This window comes from Meriones unguiculatus, chromosome 20 (assembly GCF_030254825.1).
Source record: "Meriones unguiculatus strain TT.TT164.6M chromosome 20, Bangor_MerUng_6.1, whole genome shotgun sequence".
NCBI classification, from domain to species: Eukaryota; Metazoa; Chordata; class Mammalia; order Rodentia; family Muridae; genus Meriones; species Meriones unguiculatus.
In genome coordinates, this window is record NC_083367.1 from 12648462 (window position 1) to 12676150 (window position 27689).

Here is a 27689-nt window from a genome sequence, read left to right on the forward strand (position 1 = left end):
TCAGTAATAAATATTAATAATCAACAAAATAGGACAAATCCAATACTTGAAATGGAACTGAATTTCAGACCTGACTCACCTGAACTTATTTTGATTCCCAAAGCAGTGAGAGGGTGGATTCCCTGGGTTGTGGTGCCACCTCGTGGACTCACATGAGATACACTAGTCAATGTACACAGTTTGATTATATTTGTGATACTTAAGGCTGAGGATGGAGCTAGCTGATAGAAGGCTTGGCTCGAATGCATGATGCTTTAGGGTATGTTCCAGGGCACTGCCTAACTCAGATATCATGGCCCAATCGGAAGACAGAGGCAAGAGGAGCAGCAGCTCAGGACCATTGTTAAGTTACATGGACAATTTGAAGTCAGTCTGGGATACGTAATTGCCTGTGTTTAAAGAAGAAAGCCATAATAGCATTGTTGAGCCCAACACGTCATCAGGCCCTAAGAGAACAGATTTCTTAAAAAAGTGGGCCATTTATACTAATCTAATGTTGCCTTTGGGTTTTTCTGCTTTGCTGTTGTTGCTAAAAGAATCTCTTAATGAGTATGCATGTGCAAGTGCCCAGCTGACATGTATGCTAGGAACCAAACTTTAGTGTTCTGCAAATCCAGTAAGCGCTCTTCATCGTGGAGCTGCCTTTCAAGCCCCTTTTTGCTTAGTGAAGGAAAGGATAGGACAATCCTCAGATTAGGATTGAAGTGACTTGGAGAGGGGGGGCTCAGGGCACCCAGCAAGGGGAAATCAGCAGGATTTCGAGCCTCATAAAAGATGCTCTTTCCTAGTAGAGGGGCTGAGAAGTGGTGGGCAGCCATGTTACAGATCAGTGCAGTCCACATGGCCAGATGGGAGTGGCCAGGGTAAACCTCTCCTCTTTTTGTTAGAAATGTTTTGTTTGCGTCTATAGAACTATGATGTACTTAATTATAGAAGCAGACTGTCAAGGATGTTAGAATTGAGGTATTCAGAGTGTTCAGGAACTTAACAGAGAATCAAGACTAAGCTGCTTTAAGAAGCATAGCCTTGTGATTTTGGCTGCTTTGAAGCTGAGGTATAAGACCATAAGTCCAAGACTTTCATGAGCTACAGAATAAGTTTAACTTTAGCCTGGGAAATTTAGCAAAACTGTTATTTTTTTTTTAAATTATAGTAAACCAGTAAATGCTGGGTCATGCCTTTAGCCCTAACATTTGGGAGTCAAAGGCAGACAAATCTGTGAGTTAGAGGATAGCCTGCTCTAGATATTGAGTTCTAGGCCAGGCAGGGCTACATATGGAGACTCTAGCATATACAACAGAGAAACAAGTCTAAGTTGATTTAACCAGCTGGGACTAGAAACAGTTTTGTAACTTTTGGTAAAAAGGTGGAAAAAATATTTCAAGCAAATAGACCCAAGAATCAATCTCGTCTAAGCCATTTTAATATCTGCCAAAATATATTTCAAACCAAAACTAATGTAAAGAGACAGGGAAAGACACTACATATTCATCAAAGGAAAAAAAAAATCCATCAAGAGAATGTTGCAATGCTTTTTTTTTTTTTTGATGTTGCAATTCTTAACATCTATGCACCAACACGAGGACACTCAAGTTGGTAAAAGAAACATTACTCCAGATAAAATCATACATTTGTTGTGGGTTTGGGAATGACCGGCCAGGGCCATAATCTGGACTCGGGCACAGACTATGACATTGGTCTGCTTCTAAAACAGTTTTTTTTTTTTTTAATACAAAAAACTCTAACCAGGTAACAGCTAGGTAACAAAACTGTAACCAGGCGCAGGAAACAAACCATAACCAGGTAACAAAAAACAGAACAAAGAGCTGGACGTGGTGGCACACGCCTATAATCCCAGCACTCCAGGAGACAGAGGCAGGTGGATTGCTGTGAGTTCGAGGTCAGTCTGGTCTACAAAGCAAGTCCAGGACAGCCAAGGCTACATAGAGAAACCCTGTCTCGAAAAGCCACAAAAAGAAAAAGAAAAGAAAAGAAAAGAAAAAAAAAAGAAAAAGAAAAGAAAACAAACAAACAAAAAAACGGAACCAAATATCCAGGTATAGGAAGCAACATTACATCATTTTGACCAGGTAGACAAAGTGTTTCTAACTGAACTTAATTTGATTGGTTCTGCAGTTAGGGGAGGGACTCCATAGAGTGTCCAGGTAAGAAAATATACAAAGTTTGAGAAATGAAACCATGGAGACATATTTGGAGGCAAAATGGCTTCTGATATGCTAAAGGCTACAGCAGCTGTTAACAGAAGAGCCATACTTATGCTAAGACCTAAAGTAGGTCTCAACAGAGGGGCTGTAGAATGTGAGCAGGTCACAGCACACGGACCCCAACACAGTGATAGTGGGTGAACTCAGTTATTCCACTCTCACCAAAAGAAAGGTCATCCAGACAAAAACTAAACAAAATTGACCTAGAAGACCTCTACAGAACATTCCAAACACAAAAGAATTAACTTTTGTCTTTTCAGCAGCTCATGGAACTTTCTCCAAAACTGGCTATATACTTTGACATGAAGCAAGTCTTAACAGATAGAAAAAGAATTGAAATAACCACCTGCATCCTATTTAACCACCATGGGATTAAGTTCGATATCAACAATGACAGAAATCATGCAAACTTATGGAAACTGAACAATTCACCACTGAATGGGTCAAGACTTAAATGAAAAAGAAATTAAAAAACTTTTAAGAGTTGAACAAAAATGAGAACCCAACATACCCAAACCTGTGGGACCCAAGGAAGTCAGTTCTAAGAGGCAAATTCAAAATGCTAAGTGCTTACATCAAAACCCTGGAGAAAACTCTTATGAGGAGCTTAGTGATACAATTGATACAGCTCTAACTGATACAACTGAGAGCTCTAGAACAACAACAACAACAAAAAAGCAGTGAAATGAAGATATCCACCATGATCACGTTAGCTTTACACAAGATATGTGGTGATTGTTCAACAAATGTAAATCAATAAATGTGATCTACCACAGAAACAGATGGAAAGAGAAAACAAGCTCATCTCATCAGATGCAATGTTGAGAAAATCTAACATCCATTCATGATGAAAGTCCAAGAACTGGTCATTCTGGCTTACAGTTCCAAAGGAACACACAGTCTGCGCTGGCAGGGAAGGACGGCAGCCAGAGCAAGAGGACCTGGTGGCACTTCATAGTTCAAGAAGTCCAGTCCATCAGGGCAGGCAAGGGTGGTGGCCGGAAAAGGAAACCAAATGGCCAGTCCTGTTTCCATTTGAAGCAGAGTTTATTTACAAAGAAAGCAGTGTTTTCTAAGCATCTCAAACAAAAATAAAACAGGAACCATTAAGAAAGAGCAAAGGTTATAGATATAATAAAATGTATTTTTTTGTTAAAGAAGGCTAAAGAAAAGGGATATGCTTTTAGACTTTTAGATAAAAAAAGACTTTAAAGGAAAGATTTTCCTAAAGATTGTTAAAATAGGTCATTTGATACCCTTAATACTAGTACATGGGAGGTAGAGGCAGGCAGATCTCAGAGTTCAAGGCCAGTCTGGTCTTCATAATGAGCTCCAGTCTAGACAAGACTTCCTAGTGAGACCCTATCTGAAAAATGGTTAAAATAGGAAAAGAAGGAAAAATAGGAAAATAGGAAAAATTTAGAACAGAAGGTTAAAGTACATTGTATGTGAGAATTAAACTTACAGTAAGGTGACACACACACACACACACACACACACGCCTATATTGATGGATGGATGGATGGATTGGAGGAGGTTCTTGGGCACTGTGTTTTCAGATGCTGATTTCAGTGCCCTGGTTACTGCCCTGCCACAGGCATTGTTATGAATGTCGAACCATCTCCTGTATTCATGTGAGGTGAGGAATTTTCCCCAATTATCCCTGATTGGTTAATAAAGATGCTGAAGCCTGTGACTGGGCAGCAGAAAGGTAGGTAGGGATTAGGTTCCCTGGGCTTGGGATCTTGAAGAGGAAGAAGGAGAAAAGAGAGTCCCCATGGGGCAGGATGGATGATGAGCATGTGGCCATGAGGACAGACGGATGGAACAGAAATTGCCCAGACAGGATGACTTACTGGCAGGTAACTTGGGATGTGTAGCTGGGAGACAACAAAATAGCTTAGAGGGTTGGTATCTGCCCAGCTCCAGTGTTTTAGGCTTATAAAATAAATAAAATCATCGTCTTTCTGTGCCAATTCTTTTGGGAGATAACTTGGTTAAGGACAAACTGTTGTTTTATTATACCAATGTTACACACACAAACACACACACACACACAAACACAAACACACACAGTCATTAAACTCCTAAAGCTAAAGCTTAATATACTGAAATAAAACTAATGCCTGATTCTTTGCTTATAACAAGATTTTTCTTAAACATTTTTTAGTAAAATTTAAAAAATAAGCACAACTGGCTTCAAAAAAGAAAGAAAGAAAGAAAGAAAGAAAGAAAGAAAGAAAGAAAGAAAGAAAGAAAGAATAGAAAGAATAGAAAGAAAGAAAGATTTGGGCTGGTGAGAAAGATGGCTCAGGGGGTAAAGGTGCGCGTTGCCAAGACTGGTGATTGATCCCTGAGATTTACAGAGGAGAAGGAAAACTGACTCCTGCAAGCTGTCCTCTAATCACACACTCTGTGACACATGCACAGACATACACACACCACCACCACCACCTCCACCACCACCACCTCCACCTCCACCTTCACCACCTCCACCACCTCCTCCACCTCCACCACCTCCACCTTCACCACCTCCACCACCACCTCCACCTCCTCCACCTCAACCTCCACCTCCAACACCTCCAACTCCACCTCCACCTCCACCACCTCCACCACCTCCACCTCCTCCACCTCCACCACCTCCACCTCCACCTCCACCTCCACAACCTCCACCACCTCCACCTCCACCACCTCCTCCACCTCCACCTCCACCACCTCCACCTCTACCACCTCCACCACCTCCACCTCTACCTCCACCACATCCACCACCACCTCCACCTCCACCACCTCCACCTCCACCACCTCCACCTCCACCTCCTCCACCTCCACAACCTCCACCACCACCACCTTCACCACCTCCACCTCCACCTTCACCACATCCACCACCTCCTCCACCACCACCTCCTCCACTTCCACTTCCACCTCCACCTCCACCACCACCTCCACCACCACCTCCACCTCCTCCACCTCCACCTCATCCTCCACTTCTACCTCCACCACCTCCTCCTCCAAGACCTCCACCACCTCCACCTCCACCTCCACCACCACCTCCACCTCCTCCCCCTCCCCGTCCACCTTCACCTCCTCCACCTACACCACCTCCACCTCCACCTCCACCTCCACCACCACCTCCCCCTCACCACCTCCAACTCCATCATCTCCACCTCCTCCACCTCCCCCTCCACCTCCCCCTCCACCTCCTCCACCTACACCACCTCCACCTCCTCCACCTCCCCCTCCACCTCCTCCACCTCCACCACCTCCACCTCCACCACCTCCACCTCCACCACGTCCACTTCCGCCACCTCCACCTCCACCACCTGCCCCTCCACCATCTCCACCTCCACCTCCACCTCCACCACCTTCCCCACCTCCACCTCTACCTCCACCTCCACCACCTCCACCTCTACCACCTCCACCACCACCTCCACCTCTACCTCCTCCACCACCTCCACCTCTACCTTCACCACCTCCACCACCTCCTCCATCTCCTCCACCTCCACCACCTCGACCACCTCCACCTCCACCACCTCTACCTCCACCTCCACCTCCACCACCTCCACCATTTCCACCTCCACCACTTCCACCTCCACAACCTCCACCACCTCCACCTCCACCACCTCCACCACTTCCACCTCCACAACCTCCACCTCCACCACCTCCACCACCACCTTCACCACATCCACCACCTCCTCTACCACCACCTCCTCCACCTCCACCACCACCTCCACCTCCTCCACCTCCACCTCCACCTCCACCTCATCCTCCACTTCCACCTCCACCACCTCCACCTCCACCTCCACAACCTCCACCTCAACCTCCTCCACCTCCACCTCCTCCACCTCCACTACCTCCACCACCTCCACCTCCACCTCCAAGACCTCCACCACCTCCACCACCTCCACCACCTCCATCTCCTCCACCACCTCCACCTCCACCACCTCCACCACTTCCACCTCCACAACCTCCACCTCCACCACCTCCACCTCCACCTTCACCACATCCACCACCTCCTCTACCACCACCTCTTCCACCTCCACCTCCACCACCTCCACTTCCACCTCCACCTCCACCACCACCTCCACCTCCTCCACCTCCACCTACACCTCATCCTCCACTTCCACCTCCACTACCTCCACCTCCACCTCCACAACCTCCACCTCCACCTCCTCCACCTCCTCCACCTCTACCTCCACCACCTCCTCCACCACCTTCACCTCCTCCACCTCCACCTCCACCACCTCCACCTCCACCACCTCCACCACCTCCACCTCCACCTCCTCCACCACCTCCTCCACCTCCACCACGTCCACCACCTCCACCACGTCCACCACCACCTCCTCCTCCTCCACCACCTCCACCTCCACCTCCTCCACCACCACCACCACCATAAACAAATAAAAGCAGCAAAATATATAAAAGATATTTTAAAACAAAACAAAAATGTCATGGATTTTATTTTATTCCTTTACTAAGTGAAACATTTAACTTGTGATGAGATTTTATTCAAATCCTAATTCACATGTTATTAAATTGGGTTAAAACTTGCCCTTTCCGGAAAGCCATTTCTCAGCAGTAAAAATGTTCTGTTAGGAGAAACTGTTCTTCCTCCTTGGGCCATGGTACGTCACACAGTGGCTGCAGAATTTGTTTTACTGGGCAAGCACCTGAACCTGTTGGTAAAACTTGGCCTATTGTATATTTCCACGGGGCTTACCATCATCAGTCCTCTGGATTGGTTGAGTGAACTAATGGCACTATTAAAAAACCAACTAGTGAAGTTAATTAAAGCCTTTGGCTTTCATAGCCTAAGATATTTGAGTTAGTTCTTCTAAATCTCTATTCCTTTTGGAACACACCCATTGTCTCCTTATAAAGTAAGTATACAATTCAGTGTTTTATAAAAAAAAAGTTAACTAAAAATTATATGAGCTGTATCAAAGGGAATCCTACACTATTATAAGGACTTTTAAGCATAAATGAAATAGCAGTTCTGGTTACAGTCTCTGCACAGTGAGCTCCCAAGAAATGAAAAATCAACCCCTGTCCCCAATCAAACAGGTGATTTCATATAAAAAAACAAAAAGACATTGCTTCAAAGATTTCCTTTGCCTGGAAAGACAGAATTCTTTCCATTACCAACTACCAAATCTCTCCCAGAGTCAGGGCAGCCAGACTTCAGGACATAAGCTCTTCAGTTTTATTTCCCACCTCAAACTTGCTGCAGTTCCTTCTGTGAACATGTCCAAATAGACCTCAGAAGTACAGGATGGTTCTCATCTCCAACAATGTCAACAAGTAAGTATGCCAAGTAACTACATATTTCTAAACATATTTAGATAGGAAAATGTGTCCACTCTATTTAGTATTTTGCTTGGTATGTTGGGAACAAGCAAAATAAACTTTTTTTTTAAAATTTTTTTTTTATTTTTAAATAATTTTATACATTCACTTGTATCCCAGCTGTGGCCCTCTCCCTCTTTCCCTCCCAATCCTTCCCTCCCTCCCCTATCTCCTCCCTGCCCCCTTCCGAGTCCACTGAGAGGGGTGTCCTCCTCTCCTTCTGTCTGGCCCTAGCTTATCAGGTATCTTCAGGATGGTTGCAATGTCCTTATCTGTGGCCTAACAAGGCTGCTCCTCCCTTAGGGGGCAGGGGAAGCTCATGAGTTCATGTCAGAAACAATTCCTGTCCCCCTTACTAGGGAACCCACTTGGATACTGAGCTACCATGGGCTGTGACTGAGCAGGGGTTGTAGGTTATATCCATACATGGTCCTTGGTTGGATAAACAGTCTCATAGAAGACCTCTGTGCTCAGATATAAAAGAAACTTATTTTAAGGACTACCATTTTGGTTTCAGATTTCATTTAATCATAGGGAGAAACTAAATTCAAGGTCCCAGGCTTTAAGGGAACTAGGGACTTCCCAACAGCAGAACAGCTTCTGTTGTGAGGAAAACAGTTGTCTCACTCCGGCCATCTCAGGGACAACTTGTAAGGAGACAGTTGTCTGAGTCCATTTCAAGGACAACTTCTCCATCTTGCCGGCAGGGTCATGTTCTTGTTCCCAGGCCCAGGAACCTACTCCTATCCTGATTGATGGAAACTCCCTTGCTCAGCCTTTTATGTCAGAATATGACGGGACGATGCTACAGCCCACCCCGCTGCCCCTGGGTGTATGGTTTCATCCTTTAAATATGCTGTACAACATCCCTTCAGGGGCTCAGTTCAAATCCCAACTCTGTTCTGCGGCCCTGACCGATCAGTAGCAGCTTCATTACAATAAATTTTCATCATCTGCATTGACCTGGAGTCTGAGTCGTGTTGGGTTAAAGTGGACCCCACAGAAGGTATAGAAGTAAGTGATAAAAATAATACTAATCTTGATCTTAGAAGAACAACAAGTGAGGAAGAGATTGTCTTCTATTAAGTATTGGTCATTCCCTCCATTTCTGCTCCATCTTTCTCCCTGCACTATTTGTAGGCAGGACAAATTTTGGGTAGAAGCTTTTGTGGATGGGTTGGTGTACCCCTTTCTTCACTGGGAATCCTGCTTGGCTACAGGAGGGGACCTCTTTAGGCTCTGTATCCCCCACTGGAAAAAGTCTCAGCTAGGGTCACTCCCAGGGATTCCTGAAAACCTCCCTCATCCCAGAGAGATGCCTCTTCACTATTTTCAATTCTCTCTCCAACCTTCCCCTCCCCACTCCTGATCACCATTCCTATACCCCTCCCCATCCCTCTTCCACCCACCTTCCTCCCTCCATCTACTTTAGATGTCTATTTTATTTTCCCTTCTGTGTGAGATTCAGGCAACTTCCCTTGGACACTCCTTGTTACTTGGTATCTTTGGGTCTGTGGATTGTAGCCTGGTTATCCTACTTTCTGACTAATATCCACTTCTGAGTACATGCCATGTGTGTCTTTCTGGGTCTGGGTTACCTCACTCAAAATGATATTTTCTAGCTCTGTCCATTTGCCTGAAAATTTCATGATGTCCTTGTTTTTAATAGCTGAATAGTATTCCATTATTTGTTTATTCAGACCTCCATCACAAAACCAGATCTGGATCAAGATTGCTTATAGACTTGACATGATCCAGAGCTTTCTTCCATAATGGCTTTACCAACTTTTCTTCTTCCTCAAAGACCATTTTCCTGCCTATGAGTTGGTCTCATCTATATCAGATCCAAGGGTTATGCTTTCCCAGTAATGGAGGGACATGAAATAGTTCTTAGAATAACATTTGGTCTCCACAAGCACAAACTACCATGCTGGGGGAGGATCCTTGAACTATTGAACATTTTCAAAGGCTGACTGAATGTCAACAACTGTGGAGTAGTTGGAATTTTGCAGAACTAGAGCCAGATTATCTCCAGTTATCTTTAGATTCCTTAATAGCCATTTATTACTAACGTCTGTGTTTGACTACTACAGGAATATATATTTATATTTGGGGGATATACTTACCTACATTAACCAAAGAGCTAAAAATGCCATCGTCTAGGAGCTGATGAGGTAGTAGCAGCCCTGTAGTAAAGCTTTCCGACTTTGCTGTGATGGTTGACCTCAGGTCTACTTGAGACATAGAGCTACCTGAAGAAGGGCCTTGGGAAATGCCTGTAAGGATTATCCTCACTAGGCTGAGGTGGTAACACCTACCCACTGTATAAAAAGGAGAAGTGAGCTTGGCACCAGCATGCACTGCGTTCTGCTTCTTCAGTCTGGACATAATGTGTCCAGCTGCTTCAAGCTCTTCATGCTGTGACTTCCCTTCGAGGACAGACAGTAATTCTGAGCTGAGAGCAAAATAAAGCCCCTTTCCTTGAAGCTGCAGTTTGTCACAGTACCAGGGAAAGTAAGCCAATACAGAAAAGGAGTGCTGAGAAATGGGGCTGTTGGGGTCATAAACATTACTATGGTTCTTAGGTGTCTGGGATTGTTTTGTGGCTAGAATACAGAAGAGTTTGGTACCTTGAGGTGAAATAGAACATTTGTAACTGTGGGTTTTCCTCCCCCATTCCAGTTTCCGGAATAAGGACTCTGAGACTTTATTATTTAATGAATAAATGCCAAAGCCACAAGCTTTAGCTCATTTAGCTCATAAATTACCCTTTATTCTATCCTAAGTGTGTCACATGGGTCCTGGGGTGAATCCTCTCAATTCACAGAGTTCATCTCTCTCTGAGGGAACTCCTACCTCCTTTATTTCCTGCTTCAGCTAGGAAAAAAAAAATATATATATATATATTAACCAGTCAGAGCTAATTGGGGAGCAAAGTTTACACAACATTGGTCAGTCAATGTGGCAGTGCCCACATCCAGAGTGCAACCAGATTTCGGGGCACAGAAATCAGCATCTAAATACTCAGCGACCAGACCGACTCCCAACACTGGGGTAGAAAAGAAGCATAGATTAAAGGGGAATTTTGTTAGTTTCTTTGGAAGACAAAAGTGCTGAAGTATGTAGCTTGTTTTCCAAGGACCTACCAAAATAAAAAAGCTGATAGCCTGTTACATACATACAGGTAATTTATGAGCTAGTTAGGGAATGAGCTAAAGCTTATGGCCTATGCATTTATTTGTTAAATAATAAAACCTCAGAGTCCTTATTGTGAGAACTGGGGAGTGGGTTTTCCCAAAAAGGAGCTGCACTTCTTAATAAATTGCTTTTGTGCACCCTCAGCTTGCTTAAGACCCGCTGACCCCAAATTTTCCTGTCTTTATCTTATCTTCTGGTCCTCGCCTCCTCGGTACCTTGTCACTGAAGAATGACCTTCTAGTCCAGGTCGTGTCTCTTCAGTATTGAATCTTTCATGCCTCCAAGAAGAGTACCACCACAGGCAGTGCTGCCACCTGGGGCTGTGTCCTGTCCCCGAGGGCCACTCATTGTGTGCTGACTCTAGGGAATCATATACTCAAGCAGGGGACTGCTTCAGCTTAGAATTTTTTTTTCTAATGAATTTTGACTTTCACACAATAGAGGCTCTGACAATGGGGTCAGGACAACATTACTGCTGCCCCAATGCTCTGTGGGAGGTTTTGCTTCCATGGTGTCACTGCTAGGATTCAAAGCACCATTCCTTGAGATGGGATCTTAGACTGCATAAAAAGGAGAAAGTGAGGTGGGCACCAGCATGCATTGTGTTCTGCTTCTTGACTCTGGATGTTCAGCTGCTTCAAACTCCTGACACTGTGGCTTACCTCCTGTGGTGGTGGACTGTAACTCTGAGCTGTGAGCTAAAATAAGCTCCCTTCCCCTTAACTTGCCTTTGTCAGGCTATTTTATCACAGCCACCGGAAAAGTAACAACCTGCCAGCTGAAGTGCCTACCAAAGTATTTGAAAAGTCTGTTGATTTAAGACTCGTCTGTTCTGTTACTGTAAAAACTCTTAGCCATATGCAGTTTGGGGCAACCTAAATTTATCTAACTGGACTGTGGTCACTGTCTTAAAGTTTCCATTGCTGCAATGAAAAACTGTGACCAAAAAGCAAGTTGGGAGGAAAGGGTCTGTTGGTGCTCTGAGTTACACTCTGTTAGGAAAAATATTGACGCAGGAATCCCAAGACTGAGCTGTCAGCTCCAGAGGGACAAAGAGCAGGGAATAAGAGACAAGGATGGGAGGTAGAGGACAAGGGAGAAGGGGAAAGGAACAAGGGAGAGGGAAGAGGGGTATTTGTCCCAGAGGACAAAGGACTGCCTCTGGATCGAGAGGAGACAGATACGGCACACAGGAAAGTGGCAGTTTATAAAGCTACAAGGGAACCCCTGTGCTAGGATGAGGCATTTAATTTTCACTGGGCATGTTAATTAGGTCAGCCAAAGGGAGCTTCTGATTGCTGGACTTCGATATTTTGATAGCTGGACCTTGGTAGTCAGCCTCTCGGGGGAAAGGAGTGGCCAAATAAGGGCATGGACCTTGATGGCTAGCTTTGGGAATGTAACCTAATGGTTTTTAGTAAGGCAGAGGGCATGGGGGAGAAGGGCAAGGCCTGCCAGAGCCTTGCTCACCACACCTGAGTCCCCCACTTGAGGCTGTATCAGCAAGCGGCAGGGTGAGACAGCCTCAGAGGACTGGACCAGAGCAGTCTTGCAGAAGGGCCTTTATTGATTTATCAAATAAAAGGCCATTTAGCAAATCAGTTCCTGTCTCCCAAAATCTCTTATGTGATCTAGGAGTTGTCTAAAGGGACCATTCCCTAAGTAATTATCAGGTGAGCAGGCCTCATACGAGTGGGCTCTGGAGAGCTGGCCCTGCCACTGGTCTGCTGTGAGTTGGAGTGGGTGTGGGGGAGATGCGCTCTCCTCTCTAGACCCTTGATACTTGTGGTATTTGGGAGATCTGGCCCCAAGGTCCTATGAACAAGAGAGTGTGAGAGCAATCCCTGCTTCTCACTGGCTGTAGCACTCTGGAGAACAGGCCTTGCCTGGGCTGCACAGTGGAGCTGGCTTTAATGGAGAAGGCATGGGTGAGCCATCCCCGAGGGTGTGAGAGTGGGAGAGCAAGTCCAGCCCCTGCTGGCTGCAACACTGGGGGGACTGAGACCTGTGCCTTGACTGGGCAGCACAGCGGAGCTGGCTCTGAAGGCGTGGGTGTGGCTGAGCCAGCCCGATGACTTGAGAACAGGAAAGCTGACCCTGCCTCCTGCTGATGGTGGCACTGGGTGGCCTAGCGGGAGCTGTGCTGGAGTGCTCCCTCTCAGGGTGCTGTAAGGGAGAGCCTGCACGGCGTCCAGCTCAGCTGCAGTCCAGGCCCAGATCCAGGGCTGTGAGCTGGCCCACCCCAAAATCTACATCATCTGTGAACTGTTGGGGCCTGTGAAAGGTTTGGTCCTGCCCATCTAAAACCGCAGGGCAACACCAGGATAGCCAGGAGGCGGTCCAGTGAGGAACTTATCTTGATGGTGTCAGGGAAGCCAGAGACCTCGAACCGGACCACGGATTCGCTGCAAGTGAAGATGTGTGGATAGAGGGGTGTACTGTGACACTTCAGCTTCCATGAGGATGTTCTCCATGCTTGGTTTTCTTTGTCTGTTTGTGTGTTTTCTGTTTTGGGGTAGGTTGTAAGGGCAGAGGGCAGATAGGAGGGGACAGGGAGATGGGTGGGACTGAGGTGCATGGTGTGAAACTCACAAAGAATCAATAAAAAGTTTTAACAAATTATTTGGAGACAGTCTCACCATGCAGTCCTGGCTAGTCTGGACTCTTTATGTAGACCAGGCTGTCCTCAAATTTAGGAGATCCGTCTCGGGCTCCCAAAACTTCTAGGATTAAAGATGTGAAACCTTAGCTGGGCTTGATGGTGTACGCCTATAATTCCAGTGTTGTAACCTTTTTAACCTGCTTAAACTCTGTTGAAACCTACTTCAGTTCTTGGCATAACTATGGCTCTTCTGTTAACACCTGCTGTCGCCTTTAGCATATCAGCATATCAGAAGCCATTTTTTTTCCCTCCAATTCTCCATTTTAATCGTAAGGTGGAATAGAGTTCAAGTTTTCAGGCCCTGCCTTCTAATGATTATGTCTCTATGGTTTCCTTTCTCAAACTTTGTATATTTTGTTACCTGGACACTCTGTGAAGTCCCCCAACTGCAGAACCAATCAAATTAAAGGTCAGTTAGAAACTTTGTCTAGCTAGTCAAAATGATATTATGTTGCTTCCTACACCTAGAGACCTGGTTGCAATTTTGTTACCTGGCTGTTACCTGGTTGCGGTTTGTTTCCTAAGCCTTGTTACAGTTTTGTTACTTGTTTATTACTATTATTATTAAAAAAAACAAAAACAAAACAAAAAAAACCTTTTAGGAGCAGACCTATGTCAGCCTGGCTCCTGAGTCTACATTATGTTCCTGATCAGTCAGTTTTTGTTTAGGGTTCAATAAACTTCCATCAATTTGAGTCTGGTGTCTGAGTGCTCAGTATGCGGTTATTGTTGAACCTCTAACACCAGCACTTAGGGAGGTAGAGGCAGGCAGATCCCTGTGAGTTGGAGGGCAGCCTAGTCTACAAATTAAGTTCAGGACAGTCAAGGCTATACAGAGAAACCCTCTCTCAAAAAACAAACAAACAACAAACACATGAGTCCTCACACCCAGAAAACATTTTTAAATAAAATGATTTAAGTGTGTCTGTGTAAGGTGTCTGAGTATGGATATGCAAATGCCAGACTTTTTTTGAAGATTTATTTATTTATTATTTGTACAGTATTCTGCCTGCATGCCAGAAGAAGGTACTACATCAGATCTTACTATAGATGGTTATGAGCCACCATGTGGTTGCTGGTAATTGAACTCAGGACCTTTGCAAGACCTTTGCTCTTAACCTCTGAGCCATCTCTCCAGCCCCATGGCACACATACTTTAAGCATCGCTGAAGGCTCTCAGCAACTTACAGTCGGGTCTAAGTCAGCCTCTCTGGCTGTTGAAGCTCTGCATCTGAGGAGTGAGCTTTGAGACAACTGCCTGAGGAGCTATTTGAGCAGCGGGGGACACTCACCGACTGTGTGTTAATGAGAGACCCAAATACCAAGAGATCCAAGGCTTTAGGTTTGTCACATACACCACTGTGGAGGAAGCAGATGCCGCTATGAATGCAAGACCACCCAAGGTACATGGAAGAGTTGTGGAACACTAGAGAAGGTTCTCAGAGACCAGGGAACCACTTAACCATGAATAAGAGCTTGGTTGGAGGTATTAAAAAGACAGTGAAGAGCAGCGGCTACAAGATGACTTTGAGCAGTATGGGAAAACTGAAGTAGTTGAAATCATGACTGACCAAGGCAGTGGAAAAAAGAGGGGCTTGGCTTTTGTCACCTCTGATGACCATGACTCTGTGGATAAGATTGTTATTCAAAAATACCGTATGGTGGATGGCCGCAACTGTGAAGTCAGAAAAGCCCTGTCAAAGCAAGAGATGCTTCCTCCAGCCAGCAAGGTCGAAGTGGTTCCGGAAACTTTGGTTGTGGTCGTGGAAGTGGTTTTGGTGGCAATGACAATTTTGGTCGAGGAGGAAACTTCAGTGGTTGTGGTGGCTTTGGTGGCAGCCGTGGTGGTGACAGTGGTGGATATAGTGGGGATTGATTTGGTATTGATGGAAGCAATTTTGGAGGGTGTGGGAGCTGAGAAAACACACTTCACAGATGGAAGCTTAAACATGCAAATGCATGTGCAGGAGGCAGTCAGCTCGGACCCGGGCCCCTCAAGGAGGAATTGCATAGGTTAGGCTGGCCTGCAGGCAGGACTGTGAGGGGCTTTCCAAAGTGACATCATCTCATGGCTGGGCCCTCAACTGAAAGAAAAGGACATGGTGGGCTGAGTACATGTAGGAACGGACTTAAAACAGACACTGAAGGGAGCTTCTGGACCATTTCAGTGGAAACTAACAAAGCAGGCAATCTGTAGTTGCTGGGAAGAGGGGGATGGAGAACAGCAAGAAGTTGAGCAAGGAAGCCAGCAGCATTAGGGTTAGGCTATGGAGGCTTGCAAGGAGCTTCACGGGTCATGGGGTATCGTGTGACATACATTTGCTGGGGAGACACAACAGACACATCTCCCCCGTCCCCAAAAGGGAGCACACAACAGAGTAATGACTACAAGTTTCCAACTCATTGAACCAGTGAGGTTTTTATTGGGGTTCCTAACAGGAGTGTGGGTGACAAGGAGCTGGGCTATCTCAAAAGCAGCTGCATGGCTGAAAAGCCTAGCCACGTGGCTGCTGACTCAGAAAATCTATAACCCTGGAGCTTTCTATGCAGCTCACAGGCAACTCTATAATCTTTTTTATGCCACGTCGTTGTAGTAGCTCACTACTGCTGTGTAGTGGTCCCCAGTAATTCTCTAAGTTTCTGTTTTCTGATAACCCTATGTTTACCTCCTGAGCCTCAAGGGCCCCCCTTTCTTGCTTGGTGCAAATGTTTGAATTTGGGGGGAATGTTGCAGTTCTGAGGAGCCTGTCTTACAACAGGACCTCAGACATAGGATGGGATTGTCCGTAATGTCAGGGCAAGCGTGTGCAGGCTTTGGATCAATATTTAGAAGAAAATGCATACAGAAAGAGAAACTATGCTTTTTTAGTTAAAACACTGAAAGCAGAACAAAATTAGTGAAAATCTTTAAGTAACTACATTGGGGGAAGGACTTGGGATAAGCATTCCTTCTTATCCATTCATTCATTCAGGTTTTTAGGCAAATCGGGGGTGGGGTAGTGTCTCTTGGTCAGGTGACTGACACACTCAGTTGGATTAACTTTAAAGGCTTTCTGGTCTACACTGACCTAGCAGTAGTAATTACTTCTGTAAACTTCGAACCAGATTATAATGGCATATCTCCCTTCATCTAAGGCCAGAGGTAGGATTTAGATTATATTTGTGTGAGAAAGAGTATTCTAGTTTGATATTTGTTGTTGCTGTAAATATAAATAAAACACTGGCTAAAAGCATCTTGGGGAGGAAAGGGTTTACTTGGCTTACTGTTCCATCAAGGAAGGAAATGAAAGCAGGAACTCAAGTTGGAACCTGAAGGCAGGAACTGAGGCAGGGCCTTTGGAGGAATGCTGGCTGACATCCTCGGCTTGCTTTCCTATACAGACAAGCCAGTGGCCTTTGGTTCTCATCCTGCCCATTGCAGTGCCCTGGCAAACCTCTATCTTCAAACATATTTACATTATGATTCATAACAGTAGCAAAATTACAGTTATGAAGTGGCAACAAAAAAATCTTATGGTTGTCAGTCACCATAACATGAGGAATTGTTTTTTATACACAAAATCCCAATTGTTCAATTTTACCAATAAACACTCAGGAGCCAGATGCTGTGGTGAAAGCCTGCTAGCTCAGAAAGGCAGAGAAAGCACCCAGTTGACTTTCCTACTCAGCTGACGTCCCATAAGGAAAAAGCCTTCCTACTCAACTCTTTGTTCCAGAAGGAAAAAGCTCCTTCTCCTTCTCCACAGTCTTAAATACCTTTCTGTTCAATAGCCCTCCTTTCTGTTTAGTCCCTGTCAGCTGGTTTCTTGCTCTACCTCTTGACCCAAGGCTAAATTTATTTAATCATCTTTACAGACATCTCAGATTAAAGGTGTGTGCTAGGGCTAAGCTATACCACAAGTACTTGCTTACAATAATCAGAAAGCTCTAGGATCAAAGCCTGAGCCATATCACAATTAGAAACTTTTTTTTTTCTTTTCAGTTCACTCTCTGGGTTCACAATGTGATCAAACATCCTACAACAAGGAATTGTATTAAAGGGTCTCAGCATTAGAAAGACTGAGAACCACTGACCCACCAGCTGAGGAATGGCATCATCCACAGTAGGCTTGGCCCTCCCCCATAACTTAGCAATCAAGAACATGCCCAACAGACTATGCCACAGACCAACCAATGCTCACTAGGGGCTTCCTCCTCCCAGTGTGTCAGGATGACAACCGAAGCTATCAGGTGGAACCAGCTTACCCTAACAGCCACAACAAAGCCTTGGTAGCTCCACCTTTTTATATGGTGTTTTAAATCTTAAGGGAAACCCAAGGCTTCCTGGTCTACACTGACCTAGTAGTAGCCGACTGGTTGAGACAGAGATTTCCCCCAAAATCCTAATTATACTTACGAGAGAGAAAACCAAAAAGACCAAAAACCAACAAACAAAAAAGGAAAAAAAAAAAAAATCAAAACTACCTCCTCCAGAAATGACAGTCTTAAGGCTTCTGGTACCAATTTTTGATTTTTCATGAGTCGTCTGCAGTTTGTCTCCTACCCCTCGCCGAAAAAGAAATTCATTTCTAGCAACCTAGTTCTGGTTTTCAGGACTTTTGATCCACGTAAGGGAGGATTATCAAATGCCAGTTCAAACCCAGATCCAACAGGGACAGCAGACTTCAGCTCTGATAAGTGGGAAAGCACTTCAACTTGTAAAACCCACGAAAGTGGCGGGTCAGTCCACTGGTGGAAAGGAGCTTGGAATCCTTCTGTTCCGGTGGTTTCTCTGGCTTAGGTGGGGGTGGGAAAGACGCCTGCTATTTGCCGGCGCACAAAGGCACAACAGGCGTTGGGCGTGGCTGACAGAGGCGGGTGCTCGGCAACAAGGGAGGGGGCTCGGGGCGTGGCTCGGGGCGGGGCCAGGTGGAACCGCTCCTCTAGTTCGCCGCGGCTTCCACCCGCTCACCTGGGCGGAGCTTCCTCCTCCCCTGACCTCGGAAGGAAGGGGGCGGGCTCTTCGGGGCGGAAGTAGCGGTGCATTGTGGGCTCGCCGGGAGCCGCGGAGTCGAACCTGAATGAAAGTGGCGCGCTGCTGAGGACCCGGTGGCGCTGCTGGCGTTGGGGTCCGGGCCCACCGGCTACCGAGCGGTTGGCGAGGCGGCGGCGTTCGGTGCAGACATGGCTTACAACAAGATCCCGCCGCGGTGGCTGAACTGTCCGCGGCGCGGCCAGCCGGTGGCAGGTACCCGGGAGGGGGCTTGCGGGCGGGTTCGAATCCCACCGAGCTGGCCGGGCCTGAGGGACTGCGCGCTCGGCGGCGGCCAGTCCGGGATCGCGCAGGGCCCAGGAGTCCGGGAGGTGGACGAGAGGCTTCCGGAGCTTAAAGTTTGTGAAGTACTGTGGTATCCTTTGCGGCTGGGTCTCGGAACGTGAGGACCGGAGCGGAGTTTGAGCCTGAAATTGAGGGGTGCTTAAGGAGAAGTGAGGCTGGGTAGCGGGGCATTTGTGGGTTTGCCCTTAAACTGACGTTTGTGGAATGTTCCCATCTTGAGTTTGACGCAGAGTAGCCTCACCCCCGAACTTGCGAGCTTCTTCCTCTAGGTAACAGAGTACCTGGGATTGTAGGCCCATGCCACTATTTGGCTGAGAGACAGTGACTTAAAAGTGATAATTTGGACCACACACATATCCCAGGGAATACACATGAGATCACCGAGACACAGTTCTCCGAGTTTGTGGAGACATTGCGTATGGTAGCCTCCAAGGACCAGACTCCAGTTACCAGCAATAAGGATAGATAGCAATTTGGAACTGTGTCGGCTGGACCGAGGAGCCAAAAGCATTTTTGTGATAAATTTGAGGAAGGAATACACGAACTGTTTTGTTTGCGCTGGATTTACTCTGCTATAGAATAATTATCGGGCGGTTATTTCACTGCTATGCCTCCTTTTCCAAGTTCTAACTTGGACTTTAACGTTCTTTCCCTTTCTAGCTATTTGACTTCCAGGCAAAATACAAAGAGCTGTGGCTCTCCACTGAGCTGATGACCACACTTGGGGCGCTTTTTCTGAGACGCCCACACTCTTGCCTTCTGCTTGTCTTTCTTCTGAGTGACTTTCTTTCTCTTAACTGTTGAGCTAAAATCTTTTATATTAAACTACAACTGTGCTTTAAAAAAAACTGTGCTCGATAACACAAAGCAAGCAGTTTTAGGATGGCGTTTATGTGAAGACAACAGTTTTGTAATGGGTCAGGATGTGGTGATAACTGGATATCTTTTCTGGCACCATTTGGGATTTGTAATTAAATTTAGGGCATCTCAGAATTTTTGCCACCTTCAGAGTTTTCTGCTGTGCCCAACTCTTACTCTCTAGTATGTTATGTTGTTTATATTATGAGGAAAAGATAGCCAAACACCTGTACTGATTGTGGAAAGTTCCAGCCAGCATCCATTGTACGGTGACAGGTGAACCAGTATGGTGTCATTGTAAGGCTGACAAGGACCAAAGAGCTCTGGTGCTACAGCCCATCTCCAGCACAGGCCATGTTAACACCAGGTCATGGTCAAGTGAAATGACTGGCTTTACACACAAGTTTTAGAATCTTGAGAGTTGTCTCAGTGCTGTTGTTCCAGAGCACATGAATTCAGTTCTGAGTACCCAGTACCTCAGAGCCACCTGTAACTCCAGTCCCAGGACATCTGATACCCTCTTTTGGATTCTTCTGGTACCTGCACACATGTGATGCATACTCTTACAATTACAAGCATACACACACTTAACTTTAGAAAAGTGAGTTTAAACATGAAACTCATGTACATTTAAAACTCTCTTGGGTTATTTAACTTTAATGTACAATTTTTTTCCTCATATAACCCACTGTGAAGCTGCCTATAGACTATTTTAACATGTAGACATAGGGAAAAATAATATGATTACTTCCACATAATAGTCTTTTTATACTATTATGTTGCATGAATCTTTCCCCCCCCCAGACAGGTATTGATCTGCTCTCTGTCATTATTGATGGCATGCATTCTCTAATAAGTGCAAACATCATTTTGTGTATATATTGTATAGGCTGTTCTTGAACTATGGTCAGTGTACTTTTGTTTTCACTTTCCCCTCAGCATTATGGTTACAGGTGTGGTACAACCACTTATGCATGTGCAGCGAGCATTCGTACCCACTGAGCCATCTCCCCAGCCCAAGCCTTTTCTTTCCTTTTTTGGTGCGAAGATCTGGTGGTGTAGTCTATATTATCTTTGAATTTGTGAACTGAGGCTGTACCAATTTTCAGATCTTCTTTTTAAGAATTGACTAGTCAGTCACACACTGATTATCATGTGTGTGCATGATGTGTGTGGGGGACGTGTGCCAAGGTTTCCATACGGAGATCGCAGGACAGCTTTGTGGAGTAGTTCTCGCTTCCATCTGTGGGGTCCAGGAGTTGAACTCAGTTCTCTAGGCTTGCTCAACAAGTGCCTTTCCATGCAAAGCCATCTCTCCACTCTCAAATCATCATTTAAAACAATATTTTTCAGTTTATTTGACAATTTCATTCATGTATATAATGTATTTTGGCTATATTTCCCCATTACATTATCCCCTCTTCCCCCATTCATTCCCTCTGGAACCCTTTTTCCTAACATTCTGTAGCCTTCTTGAACCTGCCTTCTATGTGCTAGAGTTATTTATTTACTTACTATTTTTTTACATTGTTTATTGTGTGTGTATATGTGTGTACATGTGTGTGGGCATGTATGTGGTACAACTTCAGAAAGTTGGTTCTCTTCTTTCGTGTGTGGGTCAAGGAATTGAACTTAGTTTGTCAGGTTACATTTTTTAAAAAATTTTATCATTAATTAATTAATTAATTAATTTTTGAAGTAGGCTCTTCCTGTTTAGCCCAAGCTGGCATGGGACTTGCTATGTAGCTCAGGCAGGTCTCAGACTCACAGTCTTTCTGCTACAGGCTCCTGCTGGCTGCAATTACACACATGCTCCACGTACCTAGCTCATGTTCCCGATTTCTTTCTGCATTTTCCCCTTTTTTTATGAATATAAAAATAATCTTTTTCTATGATTTGTGAATTTTTTTTCTCTTACTGACATATTGTACAAAATACTGGGCTTCCTTCATGAAGGCCTAGCTAACATCAAACTTGTGAGTGACCCTCCTGCCTCTCACTTCTTGAGTTCTAGGGTTCCTGGTGTCCAGCACTTTGCTTGTTATATAATGTTCTTTTGTAATAATGTATTTTGATCAGATTCATCAGCAGGTTGTTGGGTGCATGAAATGCTGCTGAGATGTTAAGGTGCTGGTAGTTGTTGACATCTTTGAGAAGTATCTTTTTCTACCTCCCAGGATGTAGTCACCTATGGAAGGAGAGGGATTTAAAGGACTGGGGAGAGAATTCTAATTAGACTGTGTGAGAACTCAAAATTAGGTGTGAATTAGGTATAGTTATGATTAAGTGAAGTCATTACAGTTTTCTCTACAAGTACAAATAAGTATTTGTATTCCATTTTCTTTTTTGGAGTTAGGGTTCAATATTTAGCCCAGGATGGAGTGAAACTTGATATATAGACCAGACTGGCCTTGAAATCACAGAGATATGCTTGCCTGTGCCTCTTGAGTGCTGGGATTAAAGGTGTGCACCACCATGCCTGGTGGGTGGAGATACGGCTCAGTGGTAGAGATTGTTCAAGATATAAAAGGGGGGGGAGTGGGAAAAAGTTGTGAGGACTGAAAATGAAGCACAGTAAGGGAGAATGAGTTTGGGTCCTGTTCTTTTCTGGTCAGGGTTCTAAATGTGTCTTGTGTTTGAGTGTCATTTCTCTCCTTAGCTTTGGGAAATAATCTGCAAGGGCGGTACTGAATGTTTCATGTACCTTTAGTCTTCACTTTAGTTCTTTGTTTTATAGCACAGATTCCTAGGTTTGGTGTCTTCTGTTTATCTTGTTGGTGTGGTTTTAATCATTCATTTTCTTCTTTATTATCTGCATGTACTAATTCCTTAGCTTTGTCTTCAGTTATATTCTTCCAGTTGGTCTGTTGTGATGTTTTCCATTGCATTTTTTCTTTGATCTATTGAATCTTTGAGCTTTGGGTCCTGGAGAAGTAGCTCTAGTTGCTCTAAAAGAGAACTCAGGTTCAGTTCACAGGACCCACATGGCAGCTCAAAACTGTTTGTAACCTTAGTTCCCTGGGATCTGTTTCTTCTGGTCTCCTCAGGCACTGGGCAAGTATGTGATCTACATAAATACATGTAGGCAAGACACTTGGCCCAAAACTTGTGGTACTCCTTCCTCTGTGTCCTCAGTGCTGATATCACAGGCTTGCACTATCATGCCAGGTGAGGAAAGAATCTGGTTTTTTTTATCATAATTTGAGAGGTTATGCAGCCTATGGTTGCATGACCTTGTCCCTTTGGGCTTTGGGGGCGTTTGTAAGTCAGAACATCCATGAATGAGGCTATCCTCTTGGTGACCAGAAAGTAAAGAGGAAAGGTCCAAAATCAAGTTATAGCCGTTCAGGGTATGCTTCCCTAGGGACTTGCTCCACATAGACAGCTTCTGCTAGTGTTAGGAATCTATGGACGAATGAATCTATTTATCAAGTCAGATCTCTTATGATCCGGTCGCCTCCCAGGGGTTGTGTGTGAACACTTAACACATTACACAATAAGCCTTCAACACTGGAAGTTTGCAGAGGTTTAAGACCTACACATTAACAGTAATGTAATCCCAGCACTGAGTACTCATCTCTGAGTTTAAGGCCAGCCTGGTCTACAGCACCAGTTTCAGAACCCAGTAACTGAGGCAGGAGAATCATTGCTAGTTTAAAGCCATATTATCTGTGTAATTGTAGTCTGGGCTAAATTGTGAGACTCTGTCTTAAAAAGTCAAGTAAAAATCTAAGCCATGAAAAATAGGTATTTAAAAATTACTTATTTAAGGTGATTCCCTTGGCTTATACTGTTTTTAAAAAAAGGCACCAAAATGGCCAGGCACCACAGCAGCAACACACCTGTGATCCCAGCACCCAGGGAGGTGGAGGCAGGCAGATCTTTGAGTTTGAGGCCAGCCTGGTGTTCAAATTGAGTCCAGGACAACCACGGCTACACAGAGAAACCCTATCTTGAAAAACCCAAAACCAAACCAAACCATACCATACCAAACCAACCAACTAAAAAAAAAAAAAAAAAAAAAAAAAAGGCACCAAATAAAGTGTTTATCAAGTGATTTTGATTAATATCATTTTAACACAATAACATCCTTCTTTTGATCCTAATATTGCATAAAACCGGGTTTTTCTTGGGAATACCTAATATTTCAGCATTCTGAAAATTGAGGTAGGAGAATCAGGAGTTTAAGGTTATCCCCAACTACATAGCAAGTTTAGTCTAAATTGAGTAGACTCTGCTTCAAATAACAACAGACAAGTAAGACAATAACAAAAAAGGAAATCCCCAAATACCAAAGCCATGTAGTTAGAGACTTGATTTAAACTGGATGTGTTGGCATCTGCTTGTAATTGAGGTACTGTGAGACACTGTTTCTGGGTAATTGTGAGCACTTGCTTACTCGCCCAGATAGGACAGTACAGCAGACAAGAAGTAAGGATACTCCTGAAACCCAACTTCACCCAAGTTGAAGTTTTATTGGGGTTATTGCTTACAGGAACAGATGATTAGTGGTTTGAAGTTTAGATTCTTAAAAATAAAAGATTCTTTAAATGTTTTATTTAAGTGTATGTGTGTGCACCATGTGTGTGCAGGATCTGTGGAGGCCAGAAGGAAGAATTGGATCCCCCGGAACTGGGTATCCACCATATGGGTGCTGGGAATTGAACCAGCAAGAACAATAAATGCTCTTAACAGCTGAACCATCTCTCTAGCCCCAAGTTTAGATTTCTTTTAAATGGACATTTCATTCATTGGTAATTTTTCTTTGTTTATGTCATCACATTCTAGAATTAATTCAAAGTAATTAATCTGATTCAGAGAGTGAAAGTACATTATAGGTAGTTACATTCATAATTTTTTTTTTTCTTTTAAGCTGTTAACAAGGTGGGGGTGGATGTAGCTCCATTAGTATAATATTGCTTACCAGGAAGCCCTGGGTCCATACAGCACTGCATACAGCCAGGAGTGGTGGGGCAAGAGAATCAGAGTTGTTTTCTTGTTCCTCAGACAGGGTTTCTGTGTGTAGCCCTGGCCATCTTGGAACCTAGCTCTGTATACAGCCTGCCCTTGAACTTAGAGACCCACCTGCGTCTGCCTCCTGAGTGCTGGAAGGCCATGCACCACCACTGCCCAGCTGAGAATCAGAAATTTAAGGTCACTCTCAGCTACACAGTGAATCTGAGGCCAGTTTGGGACATGTGAGACTATGCCTTAATAAAAAAGAAACAACATAAAACATTATTTTAAGAAGGCAGCTTTGGAATGGCAAATTACAGAGTTTAGTCCTTTAAAAAATAATGAAAATTATTATTCATCTTAATACTTAGGAAGATTCTTACCTCTGAAGACGATGCTGGGGCCAAGATATGATAGTCAAGTTGCTGAAGAAAACCGGTTTCATCCCAGTATGCTCTCAAATTATCTAAAGAGTCTGAAGGTAAGAAGCAAAGCTTTGCTACTAATGTAGTTCTCGCCTCTTGGGTTTGTTCTTCAAGGACTTTTTCTAAGTGAGGGTGTGTGTGTGCATGTGAACGCAGAGGCCAGAAGCCACTCTCAGGGCTGCTCACCTTTGTGTGTTTGAGATAAGGTTCTTCATTGCCAGATTCCTTTCTATGTGCATATTTTTAGGAAGCTTCTACAGTAGTAGGTTTCTCTATGAAGTTTGAAATGGCCTTTAGTGTTCCTGCCTCTCCCCATGTTCCCTCCTTTTTTCCTTTTCTCCTCCTCCTCCCTATTTAATTCTCCTCATCTAGTTTCTCTTTTATTTCTCCATAACACTGTATTTCATTGTCCCTTTCTTGGGAGATCCTTTTCTCTCCTACTAGTTACCTCTGTGGTTTTTCAGATTGTAGCACACATAGTGAAAGCTTAAAATTAATATCCACATATAAGAGAGTAACATACAAATATTTGTTTTTTTGGGTCTGGGTTACTCCACTCAGGATGAATTATTCTAGCTCCCTCCATTTACCTGCCAATTTAATTTTTTAAATAGCTGAATAATATTCCATTGTGTAGTTGTACTACATTTTCGTTATTTATTCATCAACTGGTGGTTGTCTAGTCTGTTTCCAATTTCTGGCTATTATAAGTCAAACAGCATTGAACATGGATGAGTAAAGTGTCTCTGTAATAGGATGTAGAATTCTTTGGTTATTTGCTCAAGAATAGTGTGGGTCTTAAGGTAGAGCGAGTCTCAGATCACTGTGGAATTGCCACACTGATATTTCTAGTGACTATACCAGTTTGCACTATCCCGGCAATGACTAAGTATTCTCTTTTCCTAGCATCCTTGCCAGCATGTGCTGTTATTTGTTATATTGATCTTGGCCATTCTCACTGGTGTAATATGAAATCCCAAAGTCATTTTAATTTGCATTTTCCTGATGGCTAAGGATGTTGAACATTTCTTTAACTTTCTCATCCATTTTTATTTCATCTTCTGAGAGCTTTTAAAAATTGGTTTATTTTCTTGATGTTCAGTTTTTTAAGTTCTTTATGTATTCTAGATACTAATCCTCTATCAGATGTATAATTGTTCTGAATGATGATGTTCTTTATCACAGAGCTTTTCAGCTTCATGAATGTTATTCTTAGTGCATATGCTGTTGGTGTCCTATTAAGAAAATCCTTTTCTGTGCCAATAAGTTCAAGCATATTTTCTGTCTTCTCTTCTATTAGATTTAGGGTATAAGGTCTATGTGGAGGTCCTTAATCCATTTTGAGTTAAGTTTTATGCAGGGTAATAGTTATGGATCTGTTTCCATTCTTCTACATGTGATCATGCAGTTTTACCAGCATCATTTGTTGAAGATGCTGTCTTTTCTCCATTGTGTTATTTTTGGCTTCTTTGTAAAAGAGAAAATCAGGTGTCCGTTGGTGTGTGGAAATATGTTTGAGTCTTTACTTCCATTTGATCAGTGTGTTTTTATGCCAGTACTGTGCTGTTTTTATTACAGTAGCTCTGTAGTACAATTTGAGATAGAGGATAGTAATAACTCCAGGATTGTTTTAGTTATTCTCTCTCTCTTTCATTCTCATTTGTATATGTTTGTATGTGTGTGTTTTCAAATGAAATTGAAGACTTTTTTTCAATTTTTTTCTGTAAAAAATTGTGTTGGGAATTTGGTGGGGATTACAGTGAATCTGTAGATTGCTTTTGGTAGGATGGGCACTTTCATAATACTAAATCTACTGATTCATGAACATATGAGATCTTTCCATCTTCTAATGTCTTCCTTATTTTCTTTGTTCATTGTCATAAAATTTTAATTGTACAAGTCTTTCCCAGCGGGGTTAGAGTTATCCTGATTTTATATATCTATATTTGTATCTATATATCTATATACATACACAATTTTTTTCTTCTTCTTGGTTTTTTGAGATAAGATTTCTCTGTGTAATAGCCTTGGCTGTCCTGGACTCACTTTGTAGACCAGGCTAGCCTCAAACTCTCAGAGATCCACCTGCCTGTGCCTCCCAAGTGCTGGGATTAAAGGCGTGTGCCACCATACCCGAAATATATTTTTATTTTTTTGAGGCTACAGTAAAATGTACTGTTTTCCTGACTTCTTTCTCAGTATATCTGTCATTTGTATATAGGAAGGTTACCAATTTTCTTTTCTTTTCTTTTCTTTTCTCTTTTCTTTTCTTTTCTTTTCTTTTCTTTTCTTTTCTTTTCTTTTCTTTTCTTTTCTTTTCTTTTCTTTTCTTTTTTTTCTGAGTTAATTTTGTATACTGCTACTTTGTTGAAAGTGTTTATCAGCAGTGAAAGTTTCCTGGTGGAGTCTTTAGGATCTTTCATATATTAAATTATATCTTGTGCAAATCAGGACACTTTGGCTTCTTTCCATGTGTATTCCCTAGATCCCCTTCAGTTGTCTTGCTGCTCTAGTGCCAACTTCAAGTGCTGTATGGAATAGGTGTAGAGAGAATGGACATTCTTGTCTTATTCCTGATTTTAGTGGAAATGTTTGAGTTGATCAGTTCATGCTGATGTTGGCTGTTGGCTTGCTTGTATGTCCTTTGTTTTTTTTTTTTTCTTATCTCTCCCCGCATACCCTCAGACTCTCAGACAGGGATTCTC

The 27689-nt window shown here is 43.8% G+C and overlaps 1 protein-coding gene and 1 pseudogene across 3 annotated transcripts in view; both read left to right on the top strand.

The window, feature by feature from the left end:
* The first annotated feature begins 14733 nt into the window (after window positions 1–14733).
* LOC110547358 (heterogeneous nuclear ribonucleoprotein A1-like 3) lies at window positions 14734–15346 on the top strand (annotated as a pseudogene).
* A 3092-nt stretch (window positions 15347–18438) lies between these two features.
* The window catches only part of Rngtt (RNA guanylyltransferase and 5'-phosphatase), a 217020-nt gene continuing 207769 nt past the window's right edge, over window positions 18439–27689 (top strand). Inside the window, exons 1-2 of one of the 3 annotated variants that reach the window (XM_021634879.2) lie at window positions 18439–18655; window positions 24931–25040. In XM_021634879.2, coding sequence (XP_021490554.1) covers window positions 18592–18655; window positions 24931–25040 — 174 coding nt within the window. In that variant the 5' untranslated portion in view covers window positions 18439–18591. Of the gene's footprint in view, window positions 18656–24930; window positions 25041–27689 lie in introns of those variants that run through there. The other 2 variants (XM_021634880.2, XM_021634881.2) reach the window with 2 other exon arrangements.